The 26,406-nt window shown below is 42.7% G+C and overlaps 1 protein-coding gene across 3 annotated transcripts; it reads right to left on the reverse strand.

The window, feature by feature from the left end:
* Positions 1-876: 876 nt before the first annotated feature.
* Positions 877-25,358, reverse strand: map3k4 (mitogen-activated protein kinase kinase kinase 4). Of its 3 annotated transcripts, none has more exons than XM_050071232.1 (27): positions 25,144-25,358; positions 19,443-19,633; positions 17,925-19,348; positions 16,304-16,567; positions 15,918-16,070; positions 15,664-15,821; positions 14,113-14,229; positions 13,916-14,015; positions 13,678-13,761; positions 13,309-13,578; positions 13,072-13,221; positions 12,525-12,686; positions 12,231-12,364; positions 9,476-9,554; positions 9,302-9,380; positions 7,384-7,477; positions 6,924-7,046; positions 5,210-5,310; positions 5,035-5,115; positions 4,755-4,946; positions 4,599-4,669; positions 4,401-4,517; positions 4,152-4,311; positions 3,931-4,053; positions 3,493-3,599; positions 1,899-2,078; positions 877-1,807 (listed from the first exon to the last, which is right to left on the reverse strand). In XM_050071232.1, the coding sequence occupies exons 1-27, from the start codon at positions 25,173-25,175 to the stop codon at positions 1,787-1,789; spliced, it is 4,767 nt and encodes a 1,588-aa protein (XP_049927189.1). In that variant the 5' UTR covers positions 25,176-25,358; the 3' UTR covers positions 877-1,786. The 3 variants fall into 3 exon arrangements, with proteins under 3 accessions (XP_049927189.1, XP_049927190.1, XP_049927192.1); XM_050071233.1 differs by lacking the exon at positions 25,144-25,358 and adding an exon at positions 24,865-25,054; XM_050071235.1 differs by lacking the exon at positions 6,924-7,046.
* Positions 25,359-26,406: the final 1,048 nt, after the last annotated feature.

The following is a 26,406-nucleotide window of genomic DNA, read 5'->3' on the forward strand; positions in this document are numbered from 1 at the left end:
CCACAGGTGTCACTGACCCCTTAATTACCCTGATATGAAATGAGAAATCTATAAATGACTATACAGTAACCTTAACAACACTGCGACAAATTTTTACTCTGACAAAACCACTTATAAAATTCAACTCTGTGGCAAAATTTTGACTTACAGGTTGTCATAGGCCTGCCAGACCCTTTTTTAAGCAGAGATTTTGTGTTTGGTTGCCTGTGTTTATTTTGTGTCCCTTTATGGACACCTACCTTTACGGAGAAGTCCACACCAAGCGTTGCTAACCATGAGGACCACCCTAAAGGTGGAAGGAAAGCAGAAAGGATCTATGTCACAAGGTGGAAGAGATCCAAATGGGGGAAAATGAGGAAAAAGACAGTACAAAAGGTGATTGTGTTCGGAGTAATGTCCTCATGCAGCCGTGTTCCTCCTGTCCTTGTTACAGGCCAAGGTCCTTAGGAATGACAAAGCGAGAGCATTAACTGAGCATTAAGATCTCAGCTGATTCCGACACAGCCAAGTATCCTCATCTTTCACCCACTAATCAGAGTGCTTGACTATAGCCTTTATGGAGGACAGAAACAAACGTCACAGAAGACATCAGAAGCTACTTCTCTGCAAGCCTCTGACAACAGAGTAGTAATCACTGGGAGAGACACCTGTAATTTTTGTCTTCAAAGATGAAAACATGAAACTGGACAGCGTCAAGCAGCTTGTGTTCAATTTGCTTTGGAAAATTTAGAACAGCATGAGACAAAATAATATCATGCCTCAAATAAGACTGCAGCTAAAGATTATACTGACAACTCAAAATTAAACTACATGTCTTTGAAAGTGATGTCATACTGAAATTAAATGGTATATTCATGAAGGAAGAACACAAACACATTTCATTTAAAAAAAACAAAACGATTGGTTTATTAATATTGTTTGTACATAGCAAACACTGTAAGAGCAGCAGAGGACCAGAAGTTGTGGTGTGTGTGTGTCAGTGTCTGTGTTTGGTTGTGTGGATGTTTTGTGTTCAGCAGCAGGGAGGGAGAGCAGGCCCCGTTTCTCCTCTTCAGTTGGCTACGCTCCAGTCACATGAACAGCTCTTCGCCAGCGACCAGTACACTTGAACATTGCTCTAACTTGACATTTACTCCTCAGCAAAGGCAAAGAAAAATACATTAAAAAAAATCCTTCTAGTGCCCGCTCTTGTCAAATGACAAGTGATAAATTAATCTGAATATCTGGATGTTGCTCATTTCATAAAGGTAAACCAGCGTGTCCTTCCATCCAGTGAGGTTTACCACACCTTTTTTCAGCCTTAAAGGGCGACTGAAATAAGATTCTTCCCTCGTCTACTCCACTGCCCCTTGGGTGAACAGTTTAAAAGTGCCATAGATTTGTCCCCCCACCCATCCCTCCCATTTGTTTAAAAAAAAAAAAGTATTCCTCAATGCCTTTTGAGAGGTCTCTTCACCAGTGAGTACAACAAATGTGGCAATAGTTACTTTAACTTTACAATATTGTTTATACAAGAATTAAAGCCAATCCTATTCTTACAGTATGTACAGTCCCACCCCTGCCCCTCCTCCCCCCAGTTCATGGGTACGTAAAGACACAACAACCCTAAACTCCTTAGGTCCAGTTGTCCTCTGAAATGATACTGTATTAGTTCCTCAGTTTAACTCCATGTGCCTTCAGCTGTAATTTCCTCTTCTCCGCGTCCACAGTTCTTTTTTTTTTTTGCCAACAGCATGTACAGTAGTGCTTTAATTTGTAAACGTAAAAGCCGCAGAGGAGGGTCCGTTCACTCTTCGTCCGTACAAACCTGAAACAGACAACAGATAGAAGCTGTAGTGGGAGAGAGATATTTTCGTAAACTGGACTGACTTTAATTTTACGCCATAGCAACGTCTCACCTTGACAAACGGGTGGTCCAGCAGCATGCTAGCTGTCCAGCGGCGTTTGGGTTCACTCTCCAGACAGTGACCGAGGAAGTCTTTCCCCTCTGTGCTCAGCTTCTCCGGGATGGGAGGTTTATGGCCCATGCCCACTTTGTACATGATCTGGAAGTTGTGCTCATACTCGTGCCAGGGCCTCTGCAGGTTGAGATAAAGGTAGAAAACACAACATCATTTCCTTGTGGGTTTTTTTAACTTCTGTTTTTGGTGAAGTGAATTTCCTGAAGTGGTAAGAAAGGAAGAAGTTAATTTAAAATCTTATGAATGTGACAGGCTTAACTAGCAGGAGGCTTTGAAGCTTTCAAACAGCTATTTCAAATAACCCAAAGAACCACTATCATTTCACTACTGTGGAAGTGGCAGTTTTGCTACCAAGATCATAGATTTTGTTTGAAACCAAAGCTGCCAAAGCGCAACAGCATCTCACAGGCAAATCATTCTGTTTTAAATCTGCTACAAAGAACGTTCAAATGGAAACTCTACTTCATATAAATGTACATTCAATTTCATGTAACTGGACTGAAACAGAACCACTGCTAATCCACAATGCATCTCTCTTTGGCAATAAAAATGAAGCTTAGCGTTAGTTAAATAAGGAAGACTCTTAATGCTCTCATTTCATTCACAATTCTCTCCGCTCCTCTCCGGCTTCTACTCTATCAGCTGACTATGGGCGTCACTTCAAGTTTATCCACCCAGATTTTGCAACAATCTCTTTTAGTAAATCATATTGCTGTTGTCAACTTTTTAAACTGTCCTCCTCCCTGCTGCTGTCAGTAGTCTTTGTAGGACGAACAGATGTGACCCTCCTTCATCCCATTCACATTCAGTACTCAGCTCATCCACTGCCCAGTCCCGCTCCTCATCCCATCATCCTCCTCCTTTAGCCATCCCTCTCTTCACCTCCACCGCCATCGTCTAGACTTCATCGGAGGGAATATCCCTAAACTAATCATGGCATCTCTATCACCTAAATATACATGTCATGATGGGGTCTTATCAAGAAGAACTCTTCGCCCTTCATCATATTGTGCATTCAAATTTAAAGTCAAATTTATTCATGTCGCACGTCATACGAGAGGCGTAAACTCAATGTGCTTTAAATAAAACACAAAAACAAAAGATAAGGATGGAACAGAAACATATAAGATAAGAACATGTAATATAAGAAGGTAAGTACAATGGAACATAAATTAGATAAGGTATTATTACAAAGGGAATAATAACATAAATGACTAAAAAATAAAATGCATTGCCGATTAACCACACAATTTAAACCTCACCAAAGGCTTATGAAAGAAGATATGTATTTAGTCTGCTTTTAAAAAAAGACAGTGTTGTAACAGACCACAGATCTTGTGGTAGAGAATTCCAGAGAAGGACCATAATGACTGAGAGCATCATAAATTGATTTAGTATTTCAGCCCAGCTTATTTACAGCATAGAATAATTGCAGCATAGAAAAGTCCTTGAGTAAGATATAAGCTGGTGAGGTTTTTAAGGATCTATGACTAAGGCAAAACGCATCATGCACTGTTCCATCACTCCTTACCTTTCCAGTCACCATCTCAATGAGAACGCAGCCCAAACTCCAGATGTCCGCTGCTCGTCCATGACCTTCACCCTTTGCTCTGGTGATGACTTCAGGTGCCATGTATGCTGATTATGACAGAGCAGAACAAAGTTATTAAACACTAGAATTTATTAATCAGTGAAACAATAACAAGCAGATTTGAGAAATACATCTGTGTATAATTCCATGTATCCAATGGAAAATATGTTTTAGGTGACGACACATAAAAAACAAATAAAAATGAAGATTGTTGTATCCACATAAGATACAGAAAGGGTTACCGTGACTACTTGAAAACACACTTTCATAATAAATCAGCATGTTGGTGAACAGTCTTTGGTGAAAAGGAAATAAATCTCAAACCACAGTGACCTCTGGTGGTGGCATTCAAACCACACACATGATATCATTTCTAACCTGCTGTTCCCAGCGTGCTGTTCACCTCCCCTGGCATGGTGTGAGTGTTGTTCCTCAACTTGACTGAACAGCCAAAGTCACCCAGCTTAATCAGGCCCGATGACGTCAAAAAGATGTTGGCTCCTGATATTAAAATAAAAAATGGATGCTGAGTTCATTCAGAATTTTTCCTGCACTTCCAGTAAGAAAAGAAAATATGAGAAAGACTAAGTGACACTGACCCTTAATATCACGGTGGACTATTCCGTGCTCATGGAGGACATTGATGGCCGTAGTGATCTGTTTGCTGTAAAGCCTGATGACGTGTTCCTGCAGCCCCAGTCTGGACACCTCCTCCAGGGTGCCCTCGTCACAGTACTCCATGAAGATGTACATCTCCTCCTGACAGGTGAGGGGATAACAATTTAGATCAAACCAGCTTCAGTTTGCACCATGCAATATTTGGACCGTCATAAACGTGTGCGTCGTACCCGATGGAGCTCAACTCCGAAGTATCGCACCAGGTTCGGGTGTTTAATGCCTTCAAATATTTTCAGCTCATCTGCAGTCTCTTTGATCGTTTTGTGATCGTTCGGCTGGAATCGGATCTGGTAGGGAGAAAAAAAAGTGTTAACCACAACCTGCAGATCTTATGAGTATTTTGAACTTGACGTTGCTGGAGTACATACCTCCTTCATGGCCATTAGTTCACCAGTGTCAACATTGATGCAGGTGTACACCTTCCCATACTGGCCCTCACCTGTTACACACAAACATTACATCACTGCCTGCATGTGCATTACATAACACACCTCATGACAAAAGCAGTCAGTGTGTAGCCGTACCTATCTTGTTGCCTCTCTGCCACTTAAAGGTCACCTTCCTGAGCCCGACGTGCATAACGTTGTCATAGGACTTGGGTGTGTGACACACTTGGCCGATGATGTTACGCTGCTTCATCACAGCATAGCGTTTGTCCTCAAACTTGCGGATGGAGCGACGGACGGCCTCCATGGGGCTTTGCCGTGCTGCAGTGTCTGAGATGGGAGACAGGAAATTATTACTTTCACGCTGGAAAGCATTCACTAATGTATGTTTTAGTCAATCCAACAACAACAATCTCACCCTTGGACTGGCTGATAAAGGTGCGGAGCTCCCAGCTTCGCCGTGCAGCGCTGTTAGGGTCTCCCTTAGGATAGGAGGGTTCTGGAGAGAGAAATCCCAAGAGGAAAGTCAGCCAAACAGAAATGTTAATATGCACAATGTGGATCAAACCACGCATAGCAGTGAATGCACCCACCTTCTCTGTCCTCTGTAGGGCTGGAGTGGCGGCTTAGAGATTTGAAATGCAACTCTGCTGCAACCGACGACAGACGGTCATTCTCGTGGAAACTGGATCCCCTGCAAGAACATGAAAGAAACTGATGCAACACTGTGGTTCAATCAAAACCCACTGAGTCAGACAGCATGTTTCGGTCTGGGGGTTTCTGTTTATGGCCACGTGTAGGGTCAACAAAGTGCAGTCTCTTCTGCCAAGACTGCACTTTGTTTTTATGCTCTCAAAATGTCTGAGTATGCTCTTGATGAAATTTCATGCACTAAGTGAGTCCTTTACGTTTAATTAATTGTGGAAAATTAAAAAGCACAGGGCACTGCTTCCTAAAAGCATCTTAATGATATGAGATGACTTGCAAAGAGAGACAAAGGTCATCTTCAACTTGAGATGCTTTTGTGGAAAATGTGCCCAGACTTAAAATGAAAATCGCATAAAAACTATAAATAATCAAACCAATCAAATAACACACGATTCTACACAGGCCAGACAGTATAGAGGTTCAAGATAATATTAAAAAAAATGATTAAACCATCTGACTTTTGAAGGGAAAAAAAGATTCAGCCTTTGGAAACCCATTAACAGTTTAGCATGCATCAGAGTCATTACCCAGCTCAATCACACTCAAAAGGTTAGATCTCTAGAGTGCATGTACTGATTTCTAAAGCGCACACAAATAAGCCAAAAATCTAATGGCGGTGAATCACCAGCATCAAAGCAAGACTGATGTTAATAGCACTAAAAGCGTAATATCATAGCCCACTCTTTCATTGAGGTAGTGTCTGTTTTTTTTTTCCATTTTCACACCATGCACAACAATCACAGTCTCTTCCTTTGACCAGTAACAAGACACGTGAGGCCACATTTGGTGACATTTAGCAGGGCTTGGAAAGGCTACATTAGCACTTCTAAGCCTCGGAACACTGTTTATTAGGTCCATTCTGAGGTTTCTCTTCAATAAGATTATCTTTTATAGCTTACATCAATGCCATGCATATTATTCAGATGCATCTTCCAGCACCTCATTGAAGCTACAGCAAGTCTATAGTGATTAAAGTGGTCATATCTTTACAGCCATGCTGTAAACGCAGCATCAATGCATTAAAAATCCAATTCTTCAAGTATAATTACACTTCAGGCTGAATGTGAAGGGAAATGCCTCATTGTTTTATTTAATAAAATGGTTGCTGTTGTCCGAGGATCCAAACTATACGTAAAAATATTAACTAAAACTACTAAGGATTGATGCTAAATGCAAAAAGCCTGGGCAAAGAACAGGAGGCTGACTTTGTGGATACAGTAGTAATCCAATATCTGTCTAAATATCCAAATTTATAGAGTTTGTTTAGATGCAATCAGAGGGCTAAAAGCAGGAAATCATTAAACTTCCAATAAAACATATAATTCAAAGCTACAAACCCAATAATAGGACATTAACTAGTATAATAAAAAAAATACATCCTTCAGTAAGAGTTTTAGCATAAGCAGTGTTTCATTTTTTCCATCTCTTGAATTTCACTATTTAATGTTCTGCAATTAACATATTTCAAAACTTAACAGGAAGCATTTCCTCCGTCCATTTCCATGAGCCTAATAAAAATTCAGCGCTTGCTTTTGTTTTTGTATCTGAGACTTTGTTTTGACAGCAGGTTTCTACCAGATGACTTGGGGGCAAGGCTACCTGACGTCATTGGGACTGCTGCTGGGTGCTTTCGTGTGGCTGTGTTCCCCCGGGCCCTGAGGGACGGGGCGAGGGCCGTTGGGGAACAGCTGGTTCCGGAGGTCGCAGGGGAGACTCCGAGAGCTGTGTGGTGAAAAAACAAACTGAGGAGCGCTGCCTTGGGAGGTAAGGTGACTTGAGTGGGATGTGTGTACATATTTGTGTGTGTGAGACTGGGATGCTGGTTGAGGGACAGACAGTCGCACACACACTCACTCAGACACTATACAAAAAACTGACATACTCAGAGCATACACACACACAACAACACACACACACACAAGCTCAACAACTACAGAGCAAACACATCAGTAGGCAACAAAGCAGAGATGATGAGGCACGATGAGCCATGCAGGAAAGAGTATTAAACACAGTAAGCACACAGATTACTTTGAAAACTCAAACAACTGTAACCACCTACCTGAAACCTTCAGCATTAGGGATAAACAGATTGGGATTTGGTGGGTCACTATGGCAGCGAGGCACCTTTACAGGACGAGGACTATTCCTGGGAGCTGAGAAGAAACACACCCAATGCTCAATTTAGTCACCACATCCCCAAAAGAAAACCCTGTTTGTAGTTTGGGAGAAATCTAGAATGAACTACAGATGACAGAAATATCATTATTCTGCAATTGGAGGGCAAATTGCTCATATTTTTATAACCACATACATCCAGTGGTCAGGTGGTTATGTCACCACATGAAAGCCTCTGGACTGTGTTGCTTTACTCGATCAATGTCAAATCAACCTTTTCAGTCAAAAAACTAAAGACTCTTTTGCGATGGGATCACTCCAGCCACAATACAGCAATCCGCAACCTAAAATGAATGTGGGCCAAGGGTGTAAAGTGGGAGAGGGGGGGGCAATGGCTGCTTCCCTTCTGGCCCTCTTGCTTGGACCACACCCATTTTCTGACCGAACATTCATTTGGATTTCAACCACACGCCTGTAAAGTTTGATCTTGCACGTTTGGCACGTTCATGGTGACAAAATCTGTCCACAGACACCTGAGAAAGTACTCAAAAGCACTTCTGTGGTAGTTCCCGCTATAATTGGTGCAATCTGAATCACAGTTTGCCGTGATGACACAAACACAGACTCACACGGCCAAAACAATTCCTGCCATTGCGACACTGTCACTGCTGGTAATTATATTAGGCAAAATTTGGTGGAAAGATTTCGTAGCATTATTTTTCTATGAACAAGGCTGTGACATTCTGCAGTTGGCCTGGTTGTAATAATTTGCCTTTTGTCTTTATTTAATCAGGAAATGTTTGCTGAGAGTGACACCATACTTAATAGTCATAATAGTGCATTTTAACACTTGCCCAGGGCAACCACAGTTTTCTGCTGAGTCATTATGCAGCAGGATGCAGTGGCTTAAAGGAGTCTGAGTAATCAGTGAGGTTTCTGACTAACATTCAAAATTGATTTTATGATCCTTCTTGTAAACAAAGTCCTAAATGGGTCGGGACAAAGATACATTGCCAAGTCCCTTGTTAACCATTTGCCTTCAAGAACACTGTGATCATCTGCTGCTGGTTTACTGAATGTTCCCAGCAACGGCTGAAAGAACCTCAGGGATGCAACCTTTGGCAATTGTGCCCCAAAACTATGGATGATAATACATATCAGGGAGGCCAGCTAAAAACTTTGACTAGCTATAACTTTTCCTGATACATGCACTTTTCTTTTAAAATGTGATGTTTTACCAAATTTTATGGTTTTGCTGATATTGAGCTATGATGCATTCAATGTTTCTTACTATTTTTATCATTCTGAAAGGATGTCTGTGTTGTGTGCCACAAATTGGTGTTAGCTTGGGGTTGCGGCCGACACAGATAAAGCCCGCAATGAGGTTAAATCCACGGGAAGACGCTCTACAGTGAGAGCTGAAAAAGGCTTACTTCAGTTAATCAAGACTGGTGGTGAATCTGTGTTCATCAGGAAGTGGGAAGCTCTGTTATGCTTATGGATTCAGAAGCCAAGCACTTCACTTCTGTGTTTTTACTCATATTTAAATGTCCTTTTATGTTAAATTCACTTGTTATCTGTTTTATGTGCATTTTAATGTGAGGCTCTCAGGGTGTGTAATTTCCTTATTGGAAAGCACTTGTGCTCTTTGCATGTACAAATAAAGTGTATTATTAACAACCTTCAGGTTACACACTTACTTCTTTGCTTCTCGGAACTGAGTAATTATTTCATTACCGTTGTGCCTGCTTTGTGTAACACCCCAGTCCTGATGACACCAAGGTTATAAACTCCCGAAAGAATGTAAACACTGAAATAAATCCTGAACTCCGGATATGGAAGTCACAAACAGAGAGTCTTACCGATGTACAGGCCGGTGACTGGGCTGTGAGGTTTACCAATCACGTGTCCGATACATTCATTCATCAAAGCTTGTAAATTCTGCAGAGAGACATGTCAATTCAGTAGTTAAGAAACACAGCGTATTCAAAGCAAGCTTGTTGTGCAGTTTGTAGAAAGAAAACAGGAGATTTTACCAGGAAGTCGTCCTCTGGCAACGCTGATATGAAGGCAGGTTCAATAGCCTGAAGAAAGTCAAAACCCTGAGTCGCCCACCTGCAGGTGAAACATGACAGTTGATCAGTATGACCCTTCTTCTGCTCATTTAATTCTCTCCCCCTATACAATTTCTGTTTTAACCGAATATAACATGTAGGTTTATTAAGAAGTAAAAGAATGCTATCTGACATTTGAGGTTTAAAAACACCTCCAGGTGGATCAGCACAAGTTTTCAACAACATTCAGGTATCGAACTTTGAAGTGGATACAAATATGAGATGATTAAAAGCTGGATTTGCTGTTCATTTATGTTTCTCTGGGAAGCACACCAGTGGGTCGTGCTGTACTGAGCACACGTCTGGCAGTTGTGATTAATTATGGAAACGATTTCAGCTTCTTCATCTTAAAGGATTTGTTCTAAGTAGCTCCTTGTGCTCTCCTCTGTACAAACAGTAGGTACTATAGTGGAGCACTTTTAAATAATACAAATTTTACGACAACTGACTGATGCTCATGGTTAAGTGTGCTTATTTTTGTTTCATGTCTCCATAACATCATGCTACTGCTGCAGTTGTACTCCGTGAAATAACCTAAAGGCTTCAGTCTATTATCAGAGTACAACGTTGCCATGGCAGCTTGTTATGGCTCCAAGCAAAAGCTCTTGGGCTGAAAAAAATGTCAAGACCTGACTCTTACACAGAAGATGAATATATCTAGTTTTAGATTTAATAGTTCTAAAAATACAGCAGGGCAGATGAGGATTTATCACTCAAACAAACCCACTCAACTACTATGAACTAAAAAAGACTTAAGTCTGCAGCTTGTTAAGGATGATGGGGAACAATGTTAGCTTCTTTAACCAAGATTAATTGCACTAGTAGGATGGTTTATTGATTAGTTGATTAATGAGGTTGATGCCTGACCAGAGTGCTCGGCTTTAACCCTCTTTGCAGCACCCTGAGCAGCATACTCAAACCCTTAAATGCTGCCTCGGGAACTAGGGATGCACCAAATATTTGGTAACCAAATATATTCGGCCGAATATTGCAAAAAAACACACATTCGGTATTCGGTGGAATAAGTTAAAAGCAAGGGCGAATAATAGCGGTGTGTTTTGATAAAGCAATCAAACAGCGTGCCGTGACGGACGGAGTAAAAATGTCGGCAGTGTGGCGATCCGCGCCGTCACAGCACTCACATTTGCGACTAAAAATAGTTTTGAGCGAGCAAAATAGGCTTAAATCATTCAGCACACCGTGCGAGCAGCCTACAGATTTCAACCAGCAGCAGAAACGAAAGGCGAATCCAACTGGTTGTGGGTTGAACGGGGGTCACAGACACAGACAGTAATGTCAGGGGAGGAGGGTGGCTGGTTGATTTTTATTTTATTTATTTATTTTATTTTGATCCCCCCTATGTTAATCACTTATTGATGCTGTTTTTGAAGTATGAATAAGTCAATAAGTAATTTATTCCATTGAAATATCATTGATGTATTATAGAAAAGTGATTTATCTTTTTATAAATGACAAAAGGCACATCTGCCTCATTTTTGCCGTGGTATCGTGATACTACTCAGAACCATGATATTTTCACTGGTATCGTACCATGGGTCCCAATTTTGGTACCGTGACAACACTAATCTGGAGGGGGTTCATCTGCAAAAACTAATGAAAAACTAAACAACGATGTTCGGTATTCGGTACTCGGTATTCGGCCAAGCATTTAATATTATTTGGCTTCGGCCACAAATTTTCATTTCAGTGCATCCCTATCGGGAACACTAGCTGGCAGACCCTGAACACAACCAGAGGGCAAACAGGAGACATAAGTAAACTACTTAAATGGGATTCCCTCACCATCCAACATCAAGGGCTTTCCAAGGATTTTGCAGGCCCTATGCCCTTAAATTTAAGGACCCAGCATAGCATAGTGTGAGACACAAAACCAGCTTAATTACTGTGATAACACTGAGAATTTTAATAATGAGAAGTGGAAGACTTAACAGAAGCTCACAAGAAACAATTATAAACTAAATTAAAAACAAGCGGCAAGCTGGAATGTGTGAACACTTCTTCATCGTGGTGTGTGAAGGCTCATTCATGCTCAATGTTAGATATGTATACATACACAGATGGAGCCTTCTGTCTCTACTCTGCGTTCATGTTGTCCTTATTTGTGCATGTTTTTTAAAGGCTTAGTGATGCAGACAAAATGGAGCGGTGCCAGAAATCATGGGGGCAGTGTAGCATAGGGAGATACTTCCATAAGACAGACGAAGACATTTAAAAAAAAAATGACAGAACGTAACAAATCGGTGACATAGTAAAAGGAATTCTCCATCCACGTAATGATGTATTTAATGGCCTCACAGACCATCGCTGTTTACCACACTGCCTCCATTAAAAGGCACAGCATAACAAATATGGCGATTTCACCATCGCCATATTTGTTGTTTTCAGAAACCTTTGACTCTGTTTTCAGCACCATTTATTGAATGTATCTATGCTTACACAAAAAAATGCATGGAAGTATGTGGACAGTGACGGTTAACGTCTGAATTACACTTGTACCAAAGTACAAGTATAAATGAGCCTGTAGAGTGATAGCAGACATTATCAAAAGAAATTCAGTTTCTATTATTGCACAAAATACTTTTAGAGATTTCGAGGACTCATGGGAACCCTTCTTAAAATGTATTTGATGTTCAACTACTGGAAGGTAAGGCCATACCTGGGCTTGGTGCCTCTGCCGCTCTCACATTTGGTCAGGACATAGGTCATCCATTTTCGGGCAAACGTTATGTAGCGTTCCCCGATCCTCTGCCTGTACTCCCCTGACATCAGACGCACCACCTCCTTGTGGTACTGTAATGATTTCACAATGAAGTCAATTCTTTCAGCTTTATTGTGCCTTTGCAAAATATAACTACCAACACCTTTAGCCTTGTTTGGAAGAAGGGATAGATTATATGTGTAGCATCTAAAACATGTGCTTCTTTGAAAATATGCACTGTGTCACAGTTACCTCAAAGGCAAAATTGTAGCCCTGTATCATCGCCTCCCTGTAATACTGATGCAGAGTGGCTGACTCGGATTCCTCCACCTCTGCCTCAAACTCCGTGGTGAACATGTACTCCACTCGGTCGATGGCGGTGCTGATCTTAATGCATAGCTGTAGTGCCTCATCCTGTGGTAGGAGAGAGAAAGATGGGGGTAGCAGAAGAGTTTTATTATTACTTTCTAGTAAAAAGGTTATGTGGAAAATATAAACCTCAAAGCCACCAGTGAAAGCATACAAAATGGAAAACTAAAAAATGACATGTGGTATCGTGGCTCTGAATTTAACCGATAGGAACATTTAGTGACTTCCTTTTTGAGACTTACTTCTAGTATCTGGCCTGATAGTGGCCTGATGTCTTTTTTCAGGTAGTGTTACTAGAGCAGACATTCAGGGTAGCTGATAACAGATGCAGTGGAAAGTAGGACACTGACATGCACCTGTCTTTCCAACAACACAGAATAAATGAGTGTTTCAGCAGGTCAGAAATCAGAGCGGGTGGTTATGTAAGTACCTTGAGCTCCTCCAGAGCACTCGCGATGAGAGGCTGACTGGATGTTTGCTCCCGGCTCAGAGTGAGTACATCCTCCATGGATTGCTGAAAGGCCTTCCGTTGGGCCACCAGATGAGCCGACTGCATCACTATCAAGAGCATGTCCTCCACCTAAAAAAGCACATTGGACCAGCGGGAAGGTGGTTAACACCGGACACACATGTACACACAGATTAAATTTATAAAAATGTCATGTACCTTCATGGCACTTAAAGTGTCAACAGTTTCCATCTGGGGGACCAGTTTGAGCAGCTCTCCATCCCACTGTGCCCAGTCAGAATCAGTAGCAGAGTCCCCAGCTCCGTGTTTACTCATAAGTAGATAGGCCTCATCTTCTCCAATTTCATCTGTCTCTTTGGAACAGTCTTTGCCAGCAGCAGCGTTCAGAAGCTGCAGGATGAGAGCCCGCTGATCCATCAAGCCACAGGGGACAAAGACCTGCAGCTCCTCTAAGCCTGGGATCTGAACCTGGATACAGAAGAAGGAGAATAAACGGATACATAAACGACCTGAGGACACAAAAGAAAGATGAGTAATGTGTAAAAATTACCAGAGAAGCAAACGCACCTTGACATAGTTTCCCTTCTTCAGTGCCTCCAGGAGACAAGTCACCCCGTTAGTGATACTGAAAACTGCAGCAATTTCCAAGTCCTGCTCAAAGGGAATCAAACAAAAGGCTGTGTCAGAACACACAGTCCCAGTTCTCCACAGAACAGAAAACAGGGTCACAGATAAACTGCAAGCTCAGTACTGTTGTGGCTTTCTATTTCAAGGGTGTAAAAAATTCTTCACTGCTGTCTCTCACCTTGCGAAGCATTTTGGCAAAGCCCAGAGCTTTGGACGCTCGTTCCCTGGCCTCGTGGAACAGCTCTTTAAGAGACCGACTCGTCTCGATAACTGACCGCCTTGAGGAATCAAAAGGGTTTAAGTTCATTGCACTTCTAATGGGACAGAAATATATGAACACTGAAACAGATTATTTAACCATGTTATCCCCCTGACCTGATCTCATCCGAGGCGGTGCTGTCATCTGCACATTCCCAGAATTCATTGCCACTTTTTTGCAGGCCGGCATCGAGGAACTCTCCGGTGGATTTAAGCAGCATCCCAGCAATGTCACTGCAAAGAGCAGAGTATTCCTCACTTTCACAAACATCATCAGTAACACTCTTAAAGGAGGGAGTTACATGTCTTAAAAATCATAGTCAAGTGCTCATGTGACCATTGAAACAGTTTTTTCTTGCTGTAGTAATTATCTCCTTATCGTAAAAAAATCAAAGCAAACCTATTCTTTAATACTTGAACTCTGTACATGAAATGGTCTGCCAGTGCCTACATTGAAATTTGTGTTATTTCGTAGAGCAGGGGTTCCCAACTGGTGGGTCGTGGTCCAAAAGTGGGTCCTGGGTCGATTCTGAATGGACCACAAATGACTCGCAAACGTGTCGAGTTTGTAAAAAACACACTTTATTTTGAAGTACAGTGAACTTCAGGCAAAGAACTTTTATTTTGGAGTGCAGTTTCCTGCTGTAGAGTGAGTGACTAATAGACAGCTACTTGACGGAGACAGCGAACTAGCTGGACGACATGGCCAAATGCATGTATGACACTGAATGTATGAAACTAATGATCTTGAACTAATGACTGAGGAGAAATCTGGACCCCCTGGCTGGACCAGTTGGGAACCACTGTCTTAGAGTATATTCAAATGCTTCATATCCCTAAAACCTGTACAACCTAAGCTAAAAGGTGAAAGTTTATGTAAGTCAATAAACCATAATGATAAGTATTTGTGTCATAAATTGGAAAAAAAATCAAAAATGACAAAAAAAATTTACAAAATAAACACATAAAATGTATTAAACCAAAATAATTCTAAATGTAGAAACATAAACAAAACATATCTTAACACTCTAAAATTGATTTGAACTATGTACATTATTTAGTTTTTCAGATATGTTCATTTTTTTGTGCAGAATGCAAAAGCATTTTGACAGTTTCAGCATTCATTCCTCTGGTGTAACTCTGCATTTTCGCATTTTTCCACTGCATGTAATGTAACACTGACACCTTCACAAGGGTACGACATGATGACACACAAGACATTGTGAAGAAAACCTGAGCTTTCCACTGCAAAAAGAATGAATGTTCTAGTTATTATGGGTTTTATTTTAGATTGACATAAATGGGATTGTGCAAATAACAATCTCCTGCGGCTATTACAGGGAAATATCAGTGCCAGTGCATGTTGTCACCACGTTTGCCCCACACATGAGGTAAGGTGAGGTGAGGTGAGGACAGGACAGGACAGGTGAGGTAAGGTAAAAGTATGCTTTAACATAATGACACACTGACGTGAAAGCCAGAGGCATTTCTGCTGCAGAGACAATGAATGCTTTCACTATTATGGTTTTTGTTTTATGTCTGTTTAAACAGTATCATGCAAAAAACTTTCTCCCGCAGCTGATCATGGAACGTCCATTTTTAAAGGGTTAACTTAAATGAATAAAAAACAGTATCTATTTCAGTTTGGTTTGCAGGTAAGAGACTGACCAGAAAAGCTTCCCAGACTGGGCCTCCCCTCCACGGATATAAGGAGTGATGACCTTGGTGAAGTGCCACTCCTCCTCCAACAGGTTCTTTAAACTGTGAGAAGCCTGAGGCAGCTGCTGCAACATCTGGATCCAGCTGTGCATGTAGTCAAAGTAGACCTAGAAAAACAGCACCGAAAATGCATCAAAAATGATCTTATACATTTTAACTCTGTAACTTGAAGTAGAGGAGGGAAAAAGGGTAAGCGGTCTTACCACCAGCATCTTGTGAAGATCCTCTTCAAACTCATCAATATTGGCATTTGTCTGCAAGCCCTGAGCATCAGTGACCACGCCACGCAGCATGAACTGATAATACTGCTTCATCAGAAGACCTCCTTTGAGAACCTCCTTACACTCACGCACCAACTGCAGAGCGCAAACAACACATGTAAAAACACAGATTAGCACTTATATATGAATGTCTTCGAGGACAGTGGTGGCCAGTCAAATGCTGACAATAGTTATCTCAATATTTTTTTCTTTAAGGACAAAATTCACTAAGCTTAATCATTTATAATTTATACCGTTCAGCCGTTTTAAAGTGACTTAAAAACTCTTAATTCTAACACTGAAGTGAGTGTGTTTCAGCAGCTGCTTGCCTGTTTGATACTGAGCAGTGAAGGCTCCCCGGCAGGCCTCTGTTCAAGTCGCAGTTTAAGGCATTCGTGAATGACGTTAAGGAGGACTCTGCACAGCACAAGGAACGCTGGCCGGAAGGACGGGAGGTCCATGTCCAGCAAGTCCTCCCAGGACACCTGGTCTGCTCCGAGCTCTGGATTCAGAGCATGTCCACTGCAGGACACATGGCGCGACAGCTCTGGCAGGTAATCACTGTACAGCATGGGGTCTGGGAAGTCTGCAAACTGAGGGTGGAAGATCAGGTGGAGTTAATTCAGCGAGTCTTTCATTTAGCTATATTAATAAATGGTACTGAAACTGTGTTTTCAATGCTTCATCTATCATGGCTGCCAAATCTCAGACAGGCATCTGTAAAGATTCTATAAATATGCCTCCCTTTGGATTGCACAGCATAGTGTACATCACCAAAAATCTTCCACTAGCTTTCTAGATTTCTGCAAAGAAACACAATCCCATTCAACAAATCAGCAACCCAAGATGCTCACAGACCTCACTGTACATTTGCAGGTGGAGGTCAATGTCTGAACCTCTCTAAAATGCTCTATAAAATGGTCAGAGATCACACTTTCCAACACACAGATGAGCGGATTAGTCATCGCAATAACCTCAGTAACAGTCCTCTGGTCTTTACTGCTCCTACTGCCTTGTGTTAACGCATGCTCTGTTGTTTATAGCCTGGGCTTCTTGTAAGCTCCAAATGCTGTTTCCTCAAGTGCCTGATTAAATTACAAACATTTGCACTGCAAACAGGACAATTAGCTGTTTGACTGCTTTTGCTCTCCAGTTTACAGCAATTCCTGACAGCAGACATGACTTCTTTAAAACAATACTTTAATGTAATTTTTGATTTTTAATGAAGTGGAGTCAGCTTGCCAAAAAGGAAGTCGATGATCTTTTATCTTGTTTAATTGTCTTCAAGGAATGGGCAAACAGAAGTAAGTTTTTTTTTTTCCAAAACCCAGGCTATGTAAAACACAGCTTTAATTTGGGGCTTAAACCTAATATTTCCATTCTTGATTGATCTGTTGAATATTTCATTTATATCTTCAGTCAATAAAATATTAAATGAAATGGCCATCACAGAGAGACACAGTGTCCCAGAGCCCAAGATGACATCTTAAAATTGCTTTGCAGAATCCAAAGGTTAGTAGCTTATCAAAATAACTGTCACTTGCTTTTCTGCAAACAACTAGGCTGCATTTAAATGTGTATTTGATACTTTTATAGCTTGATTTTTTGCTATATTATATTATTGTTACTTTCATTAAGTTAATTGTTGATCTGTAAATGATCTTCTGTTGCATAGAAACACTGACAAAATTTAGAGGGATGAAAAATGTGATAATCTTGAAGACTCCCTGTAGCTAGAAACCCATCAATTTGTTTATTGTGTGTGTGCATGTGTGTCAGCAAAGGACTACTGAGAAAAGTCTACTTATAATACTACTACACTGGATATATAATTTTTTACTGACTTAGCTGTAATATTGCCAATGTTCGGTTTAGGCCTGTTTATTGCAAGACTTGGATAAATTATGGCATTCATTAAGTGTGCTGTTAAAAAAAAAAAAAAAGCCTCACCTCCAGTGCAGGAGTGTGGCGAAGCAGCGCTGCTCTGGACCTCTGCAGAGAGCGGTCCATCAGTTTGTGCAGTCTGAGGATCAGTTTACGCAGTCCCATCTGTTTCAGAGCTTTATCCACAAACGGTCTGTAGATGGATGTGGGGCAGAATACCCCCCCTCCTGCAATCGCTTCTACACTCCCTGCAGTAGCAGTTGGTAGAAACTCCTCTTCTGACAATAATCGGGCAAATTTAGGAGTCAGGGAGGGAGACAACTCTCCCTCTGCTACACGTCCCAATACATCCTCCTCGTCCTCAGCATCCCTGTCCTCTCCATCGCTCTCAGCTGTAAAAGTGGCTGTCGAGTCATTCTCATCTTCCTCATTCTCCTCTTCTTCATTGCCACGGGAGCAGCGAGGTGAAGGGATCTCAAAGACAGGCCACCCGATACGGGATAGATCATGGATGCCCAGAACGGTGGCCATAACGCGCAGCTTCTGGTTGAGGTCCTGGGTGATATTGAGCCACAGACAGAGCGCCTGCACCCTGCCCTGGAAGTCTCGTGCTGCGTACTTTTCATAGTCCTTCTGCAGGGCCTGCAAAGAGGGGTAGAGAGCTTCCACAGACTCCAGCAACTCTATAACGCGCTTAACCTGCTCAAATGCCAGCCGCTGGCGCTGAAGGTGCTCCCTGCAATCAGCGCCAGAGCCCAGAGGCTCTGCTGCATTCATCGCTGTTGAGGGGAAGGCGCTAAAGCCCCAGGGATCTACTCCACAGTGGTTGGTCTCTGCTACAGCAGGCTCCCTCTCCTTTCCACAGACCAGATCTGGGACACTCTGATAGTCCTCCTGGATTGCTTGAGGCCCTAAACACTGGGCCCCTCTCAGGCTGGCATAGTTGACCTTAAAGTGCAGCACCTCATTTATGATGTCAGGGATGGCCTGGCGGGCTGTGAAAAGAAAAAGGTCTTGGTCGCTGGTGGAGCGTCGTGCATGCCACGCCTGCAGCTCCAACCAAATGACCTCGTTGTTGTGACCCATGAAGGCCATGTTCTCCAGGCCTCTCTGCTCCTTCTCCTTCCTCTTGGAGGACATAGACGTGAGCTTGAGCAGCAGCCGCAGAGTTTCAAAAAACTTGAGGCGGTCGGCGGGACAGTCTGTCCTGGAGGTCTGGCGGTGGGTCCGAATATGGGGCATAGACACAGGGAGTTTGCAACTGCTGCGGCCCAAGCTCAAGTAATGTTTCCTGGGATCCATGTTGAGGGCACCAAAGGGACCTGACTTAGAGAGTGGATCCAGCATGAAGGAGCCTTCAAACGTCTTCTTGTGGTCTCTCTCCGTGGAGCGCAGTGTGGCCCTCTGCTTCTTGCCCTGCTTGTAACTGTGCTCCTCAGGGGCCTCCGCTGGCCTGGGACTCTCTCTCAGGGGAGTTGGAGAAAGTTCAACTGAAATAAACACAGAAAATACACACTCGGTACATTGCATGTAAACTGCGTGTGAAAGGAGTAATACATCAGTCGAATAGAAGTATTAACTTACCCTTGTTGGGAGATCGACCAGCACTCCTCGCCTGGCTGTTTCTAAGATGTTTGCCAGACATGCGTTTCATCTGGCGGGAGGTATAAGGAGGTGATGTGCCATACAGAGCTTCTTCTTCCTCACTGGGAGAGTCCCAGGATTCATCCACCTCAGAGTTCTGTTGGGATGCATCTTCCACTGGCTTGGCCTGCCTGCCAACATTTAATGACATTGTGGCAAAAACAGACAGAACAAACTATCAAGCTCTGCATCTTTACAATAAGCACAGAAACCTAGAAGTGCTGTTCACAGCTAGCCAATGCTTTTGCATAATGAAACTATTCCAGTGATATGATAATGAAACCAAAGAAATGCGTGCGCAAGGTCAAACAGTGCTGGGCTGTTTGTACCCATAACAGAGCGTGCAGCAAATCTCCTCTAATGCCACGGCAAACAGGTTGCTAAACTGCAACTAGACTGAATGTCTGCTGTTACCTACAGCAGACTGACGAGTTGTCTGTCCTTTGGAGCCTGGCTGGCTGCCTCCCAAATGCACAGCAGCAATGCTCTGTGCACGACCACAGCTGTCCAGACGCAGAATAATAAGCTGTGGGTTCCCTACTGGCACCCACTCTTGGTCTAGGTAAACATAATGGCTTAACCGGAGAGGGAGAAATAGTAACCCTCATTAACTCTTTCTGCTAAGTCATAAACCATACTGCGGCACAAGTCAAGAATTCATGGAGCACCGACACTCAGTGTGTAGAATTTGTCAGAGCAAATGCAAACACAGTGCTTATGCACAACAGAATGTCACTTTCATGTGTTAACAGTAAATCTAGAGCAATAACAAAGATATGAAAATCATGGCTGCTTAACAACATTCCGACTGCAAATTTCAGCTAATGAAAGCCTACGGCAGAATATGCTGCATCAGGTTCTGCAGAAAGGAAACACTATAATCACTTGAAACACTTCCTTCTGGGAAAGAGGAAAAGAAAAAAGAAGAGAAAAGGGAGAGTGCAGGCAGCACGCCTTTCCAGATTACAATGTCAGAGCTTTGTTCCCTAATGCCTTTCTGAGGGTTTTTTAACAGGATTAGAGAGAAGGGTTGGAAGGTCTGACCCCGCCAGCAAAAACAAAAAGAGAAAGCAGAGGAGGGGCATGAAAACGGGCGTTCTATATGCTGGTCGCCATGTGTCTCTCCATCGATCATCTGACTGAAAGGCATTCCCCAACACGCGCCTGTTTGCGTATGTGTGGACAGAATTGAAAGGGCCACACGCTCGCTGGGGAAGTGTGTGCGAGTGTTAAGGGAGGGGGGTTAATCTGGAAATCACTTGCTTAAGCTTTTCAAGGAGCCACATAGAGAAAGAGTCCTGACTTCTATTGCCCATCTGCCCCACTGCAGAATCTGTCTCTGTGCACACACACACACAGGGTCCCCTGGGAGAAGCTGTGGAACTGCGTGCGACGCAAACAGACACCTGCTGCAAAAATCCTGCAACTTTAAAAAGCAATGGGACTCAAGATGCAATTGAGACTTCATGAACGAAACATACCGCAAAAATCACCTCAATAGCACAACCATCTTAACCACAACAGTCTTGAAATTACAGAAAAACTCTCGCACGAAAGAACACTGGTGCCTTTATGGGTGTATTGTACGGGAAACTGTGGAGGGGCTTGTTCTGCAGGAGCAGGACACGACAGTGATCTTTTCAGTATGCAGGCACAAGAAGGCACAGTGAGCAATCTTGTGTGTTGCAATAAGAGATTTAGCACAACAACAACAACAACAGACAAACTGTTGTGCTTTTGCAATGCAAAAATCAAAGCAGGTATCTGGAAACTGCATAGAGAGAGCACACAGAGTGAATGCCATCAACCTCCTCCTGCATCAATCAGTAGCATTAATCAAAGTATGATCAGACGGTGTGCTGATTTGAAAAAATCTCAAAGCGTGCATGGGTATGTGTGTCTCAGGACAAAAATAGTACATGCATGTGAGAGGGAATGAGACCAAGCTTTAAAAAGACACTTCTCTACGCAGAAGAGCATGACTAAATCATTCAGGAATGACAGCGGAACCAATGACGCCATCACTGCCAGTTGTTTGTTTGGTTGCCATGAGACACGTCAAGCACAGATTGTGCTCCTGCAGTAAAGGCTGCGCAAATTCCTCTTCTGAATTCTTCGCTTTTTCCCTAAAAACCTACTCGCAGGCTGCACAGAGTGAGTTACAGGCCTGCGTGCCCTGCAGTTAACCATAGCAGCACTATGGTCTTCAAGCTGTCCCTGCCTGGCTGCCACTAGTGAATTATCACTGCAGATGGTGTCTGGCTGGTCTCAATGGCTCATCTGATGGCTCATTGGGGCACCAATAAAGGCCAGTGGAATGCTCGAGCCCCTAGGCAGAAACACTGAGTGCATAATAAACAGCACAAAATCGAGAGTCTTTTCTATATAGCGACTGAAGCAGTGATACCAAGGGCTGCCAGAGTCAGGGGGGCCTGACCTTTGACACCGACCATCCACTCCATTGTACCAGGAAGGGGCGCTCTATTGTATAGTTGTGACACGTGGCCCGTGAGGCCCACAGCTGAATAGCACACAGCTGGTTAGTGAGCACACTTGCTCACAATGCCCAAACTAAAAGGGATTTTTTTTTTCAGAGAGAGGAAAAGGAGGAGAAGGAGGCCGGGGGTTTGTAAGAGCACACTCTCCACCAATTAGGTCATGCTGGCATGACTGATGCTCGGTAGGCTAAATCCAGATTTTGATTACCCCCCACTGTAAAAAGGATGTGTCTGCTGGCTACTAATTTCAGCCCAGAGTTAAATGCTGAGGCAATAAGAATATAAAACCTATTTGTGCACATGAACCCAAACCTCAGTGGAAGTGCGGCTCATACTTACAACAGAACGCATCTCTGAACTGCAGCCTATCCCTGATTAACAGACAGAGCCATCAGAATTTGCGCCATAGGCTGAAATAACCCAGAAACAATGAACACGACGTACTTGACCCCACCCTTCTCTGGAACAGTGTGACACTGCCAGGAGTGGACCTCCCAACTTCTCTGTAACTGTGCAAAGCATTCTGGTCATGCACCACAGACGAGTTTACTTCTGCAAGACATGATACCACATGCAGGCAGCCACTTAAATTCATAAGAATCATAACTCAGTGCTTTTTTTTTTTAAATACTGCTGCACTCACTATCTAACCTTATAAATCACTTGACAGCAGGGAATATCATAAACCGAAGGGAAGACAGAGACCTTACTGTACCACTGGAAGCTCATGCCATTAACCACAAGTCGCATGCTGTAAATGTATCTAAATGTAGAAGCTGATTGCAGACTGTGGGTGGCAGCGTGAGGTAAATGGTGTAATGACATGTTTTTCACCTTATCTCACTTGCATCATAAATGCAGTGCAAGCAGCTCCACCTATGAAATTTAATCTGTAACTGTAGACAGTCATAAGCAACAACTTCAGTCTCAACTTGCATTCCAATGTCCTGCAGCTGTGCACGTCATAAATGTCAAATTAAATGGATAAACACGATGTTATTCTGCAGAACTCTACCATCTTTCCTTTCCTCCTCCATCACAATGATGTTACTTCTGCAGCGTTTAAGTAACATCGATTGCATAGTTTTAGTAGTTACAAAGATACTTTTGTTTAAAAGGAAATGACAGATGAGAGTGACAGAATGTGAGAGCAGCACTAATTTCTCCAAAGCAGGTGTGGGCAGAAACAGGATGCAGATAGGAAACGCTCGAGGATGGTCCATCTGTATTGCACAGCCTGTGCTCCTGGCAAAAGCAGGCATTAATGAGTGCTACCCGTGATGAGCGTCTCCAGGGCTGCAGGCAGCCATCCACTGCGCACTGTACACCACATCCTGAAATCTCTGGAATGCATGTGAGCCACAATGTCTTCAGACTGACTTTGAGAACAAGACATTAGTGACACAGGATCGCTGTACTCGCTAGTAATAGCCCTCTATTGCCAAGCAGGCACATAACTCATCTTTGTCCGAGTAGTTGTCAGTTTAAACCAACCTCACATTCGGTGTTACACACTCATCGAGGTGGATAGAAGGATCTAAAACAACTTATTTTTGCATATTGTGCGGCCCGTGTTTCCATGTGAAGGTTGAATTTAATTACAGAGCTATGCAGTCTGAACACAACGCAGGTTTGCTCCTGCAAACTATGCAGCGTCTGCCATGTAACATGTAACTGCCATATACATTTCTAATGCCATTACTGCAGAAATGGTAACTCCAACAACTTCTTAGGCCAAAATTGGGCTCCCTGACAGTATATGCTAACAAGTAAAACACCTTAGCTCTCCAGAGCATGCTTTGCCTTTCAACCCCCAAAATGTGTGCACGAACTGAACATGGGTATGAAACTGGAAAAACATGAGGATGAATTTCTTGTAATCATATCAACTTGTGACAAATATTTCCAGCAATAGCATGACTCAGTATTTTCTCTTTGTGCAACAATGTCAGACAGCAATTACTTTAACAGGACCAGTATTGCACAATCATGCAAGCTGTTTGTGTGTCCACTTGGACTGGGTGGCCACAGGGGAATAACAACTGGCCTGCACTCAATCATTACTGAAATAGTCCACACACAAAAAAACAAGCTGTTTGCTGAAAACCAGGATTATGGCAGATGACAGAGCTGATCCGAGGTGATAAATGCTCTCAAGAGTCACTGGCTCTGCAGACATGCAGAGGAGAAGGGAGGAGAGGGGGAAGACATAACAGCAAGATTCCTGAGGGTCTGTCGCCGGCGGTCAGGGGCAAACACTGCGGCATTTCGATTAGGAGATGCGCACATATCACAAAAACATCTTATGACTGCCTGTGTGTGTGCATTCCCCTGCGAGATTGCAGAAATGTATTGTTCAGTAACCTTGTAATGTGAAGAACACAAACAGCATGATGAAACACTGGCTGCTGCACATACATTTGCAACAAATTGGTAAAGTTATTGACCTCTACAACGAAAGATAATGAACCAATTCAGAAATGCATTTAAATATGCTGTATAAATCAAAAGAGCTCATATCATGATTCAGCAGTGCGGTGCGAGACAACAACACGAGCGCCAAGTCTAGCTAGATGATTAACAACAACAGTGGAGCAACATGCTAGCTAAAGCCAGCGAAGTTTCTGCTTCGTTGTTAAATGAAATGCATGGTCCGGCAACCTCTATTAATAGACAACACACTTTCAAGTCCACCTTAAGAGCCCACATTGCAAAACGTATCTAGCCTCAGCTCGGTTAGTTTCTGTTGGCGAACTTGCGGCTGAACAATAAAGTGACAAGCGACAGCTAACAGTAGATGTTAGCTAGCTTGTTCCCTGACATGTTGCACTGCTACAGCGGCGGATAACTGTCCGTAATGTTACCTTAGCATTTGGCGAGCATTTTGCCTTTCTCTCTAGCAACCGGGAATCAGACGAGGAGATAATATCCGCAGCAAACTACGCCTGAAAATGTTGCTCCAAAAAGTTTGCAACTCCAGTGTTGCAAATGCAGTAACTGCACGCGTACCACTATTTGACAGGAAGTCGATTTCTCAGAGATGCAAGCGCTTCCATAGAACCGACTGCGGTGTCACGTTCAGCTCCCTATTTGGCAAGTGCGAGGTCCTGATGGTGTAGTGTCTGTTCAACAAATTCGCATACCTGCTGGGCTTGTTGCGATCCGGAGGCTCCATGGCACAGCAGTGGCTTCTTGTTCCTAGCCGTGCATAGGCTAAACCATGTCTAAGCGATACCAGACACACTTTGCACCGTTAAATCTTTGCAAGAGAGGCGGATTTGTGTCTCTTTGGAGCACTTTCTATCCGCCGGCACAGTTGACTCTCGCTAGTGCGTATGCCGTCGCCATCTTTCCAACGTTCATTGAGGAGGAGTGCCACACTCTTGCATTACTACGGCAACCCGGATGGGTCATCATCGGTCATAACTGTGCAGGGGCCGAGTGCCTGTTTTTAAACCTCAGCGTACAGTCACAGTGAATCAGTTATCATATGATCACCTCTTGACTGATATGATGAATTATCATACTTTAAATCACTTGTTATAGTGTGCAGTGGAAAATCTAGTATGCTACAAATGACTGCTGGGGATAATTTGAGTTAATTATTTATGACAACCTAGTTTGTAGTTGTCAGTGAGAATATAGGGGGACTTATTTCAGATGGCCCTTCACCATCAGAGTACTACTGCAGAGCTTTAAATAGAAGCCTACTACTGGAGGCCTAATATGACATAACGTCAGGGGCCCATTGTTATCTCCAGCAGCACTCTTTCTATAATATGATGAATGAGGATTTTCACAACACTGAATGCAACCAGCCATTACCAGATTTACCTGCTGCTGGGCCTGAATGAATCCCCCTGTTTGTAACCTTCTGTGAATAGTATGCAGTGTTTCGATGCTGTAACATCACAACAGCCCATGCATTATGGGGGTTCTGGGGGCCCCTGGTGGTCTTGGGCAGTGGTGGACAGTACAGCACATTTATTCACATTTAGTAGGCCACTGTACCTACATCCTTGAGGGACTTGTACTCTACTTGAGTATTTCATTTTTCTGCTACTTTATACAATTATACCACTGCAATTCAGGGGTAAGTATTGTACTTTTTATTCCACTATTTATATGATACTTTAAGTTCCTTTGCAGAACCAGATAAATTCTGATGTATTATTATGGATAAAGATAAGGCTTTATTGATCCCTTAGTGATGTTGACAAGCTGCCCAGCAGTATATATAGTTTTAAAAAAAAGCTCTAACATCAAAATGATGTGCATATTAATGCATTAATAATTACAATTCAATAATATAATATGCATTATTCAGCCTTTTGCATAATGAGTAGGCTACTTTTACTTCTGGTACTTAAAGTTTATTTTTACGCTTTATTTTTGTACTTTTACTT

Source organism: Epinephelus moara, chromosome 19 (assembly GCF_006386435.1).
Source record: "Epinephelus moara isolate mb chromosome 19, YSFRI_EMoa_1.0, whole genome shotgun sequence".
NCBI classification, from domain to species: Eukaryota; Metazoa; Chordata; class Actinopteri; order Perciformes; family Serranidae; genus Epinephelus; species Epinephelus moara.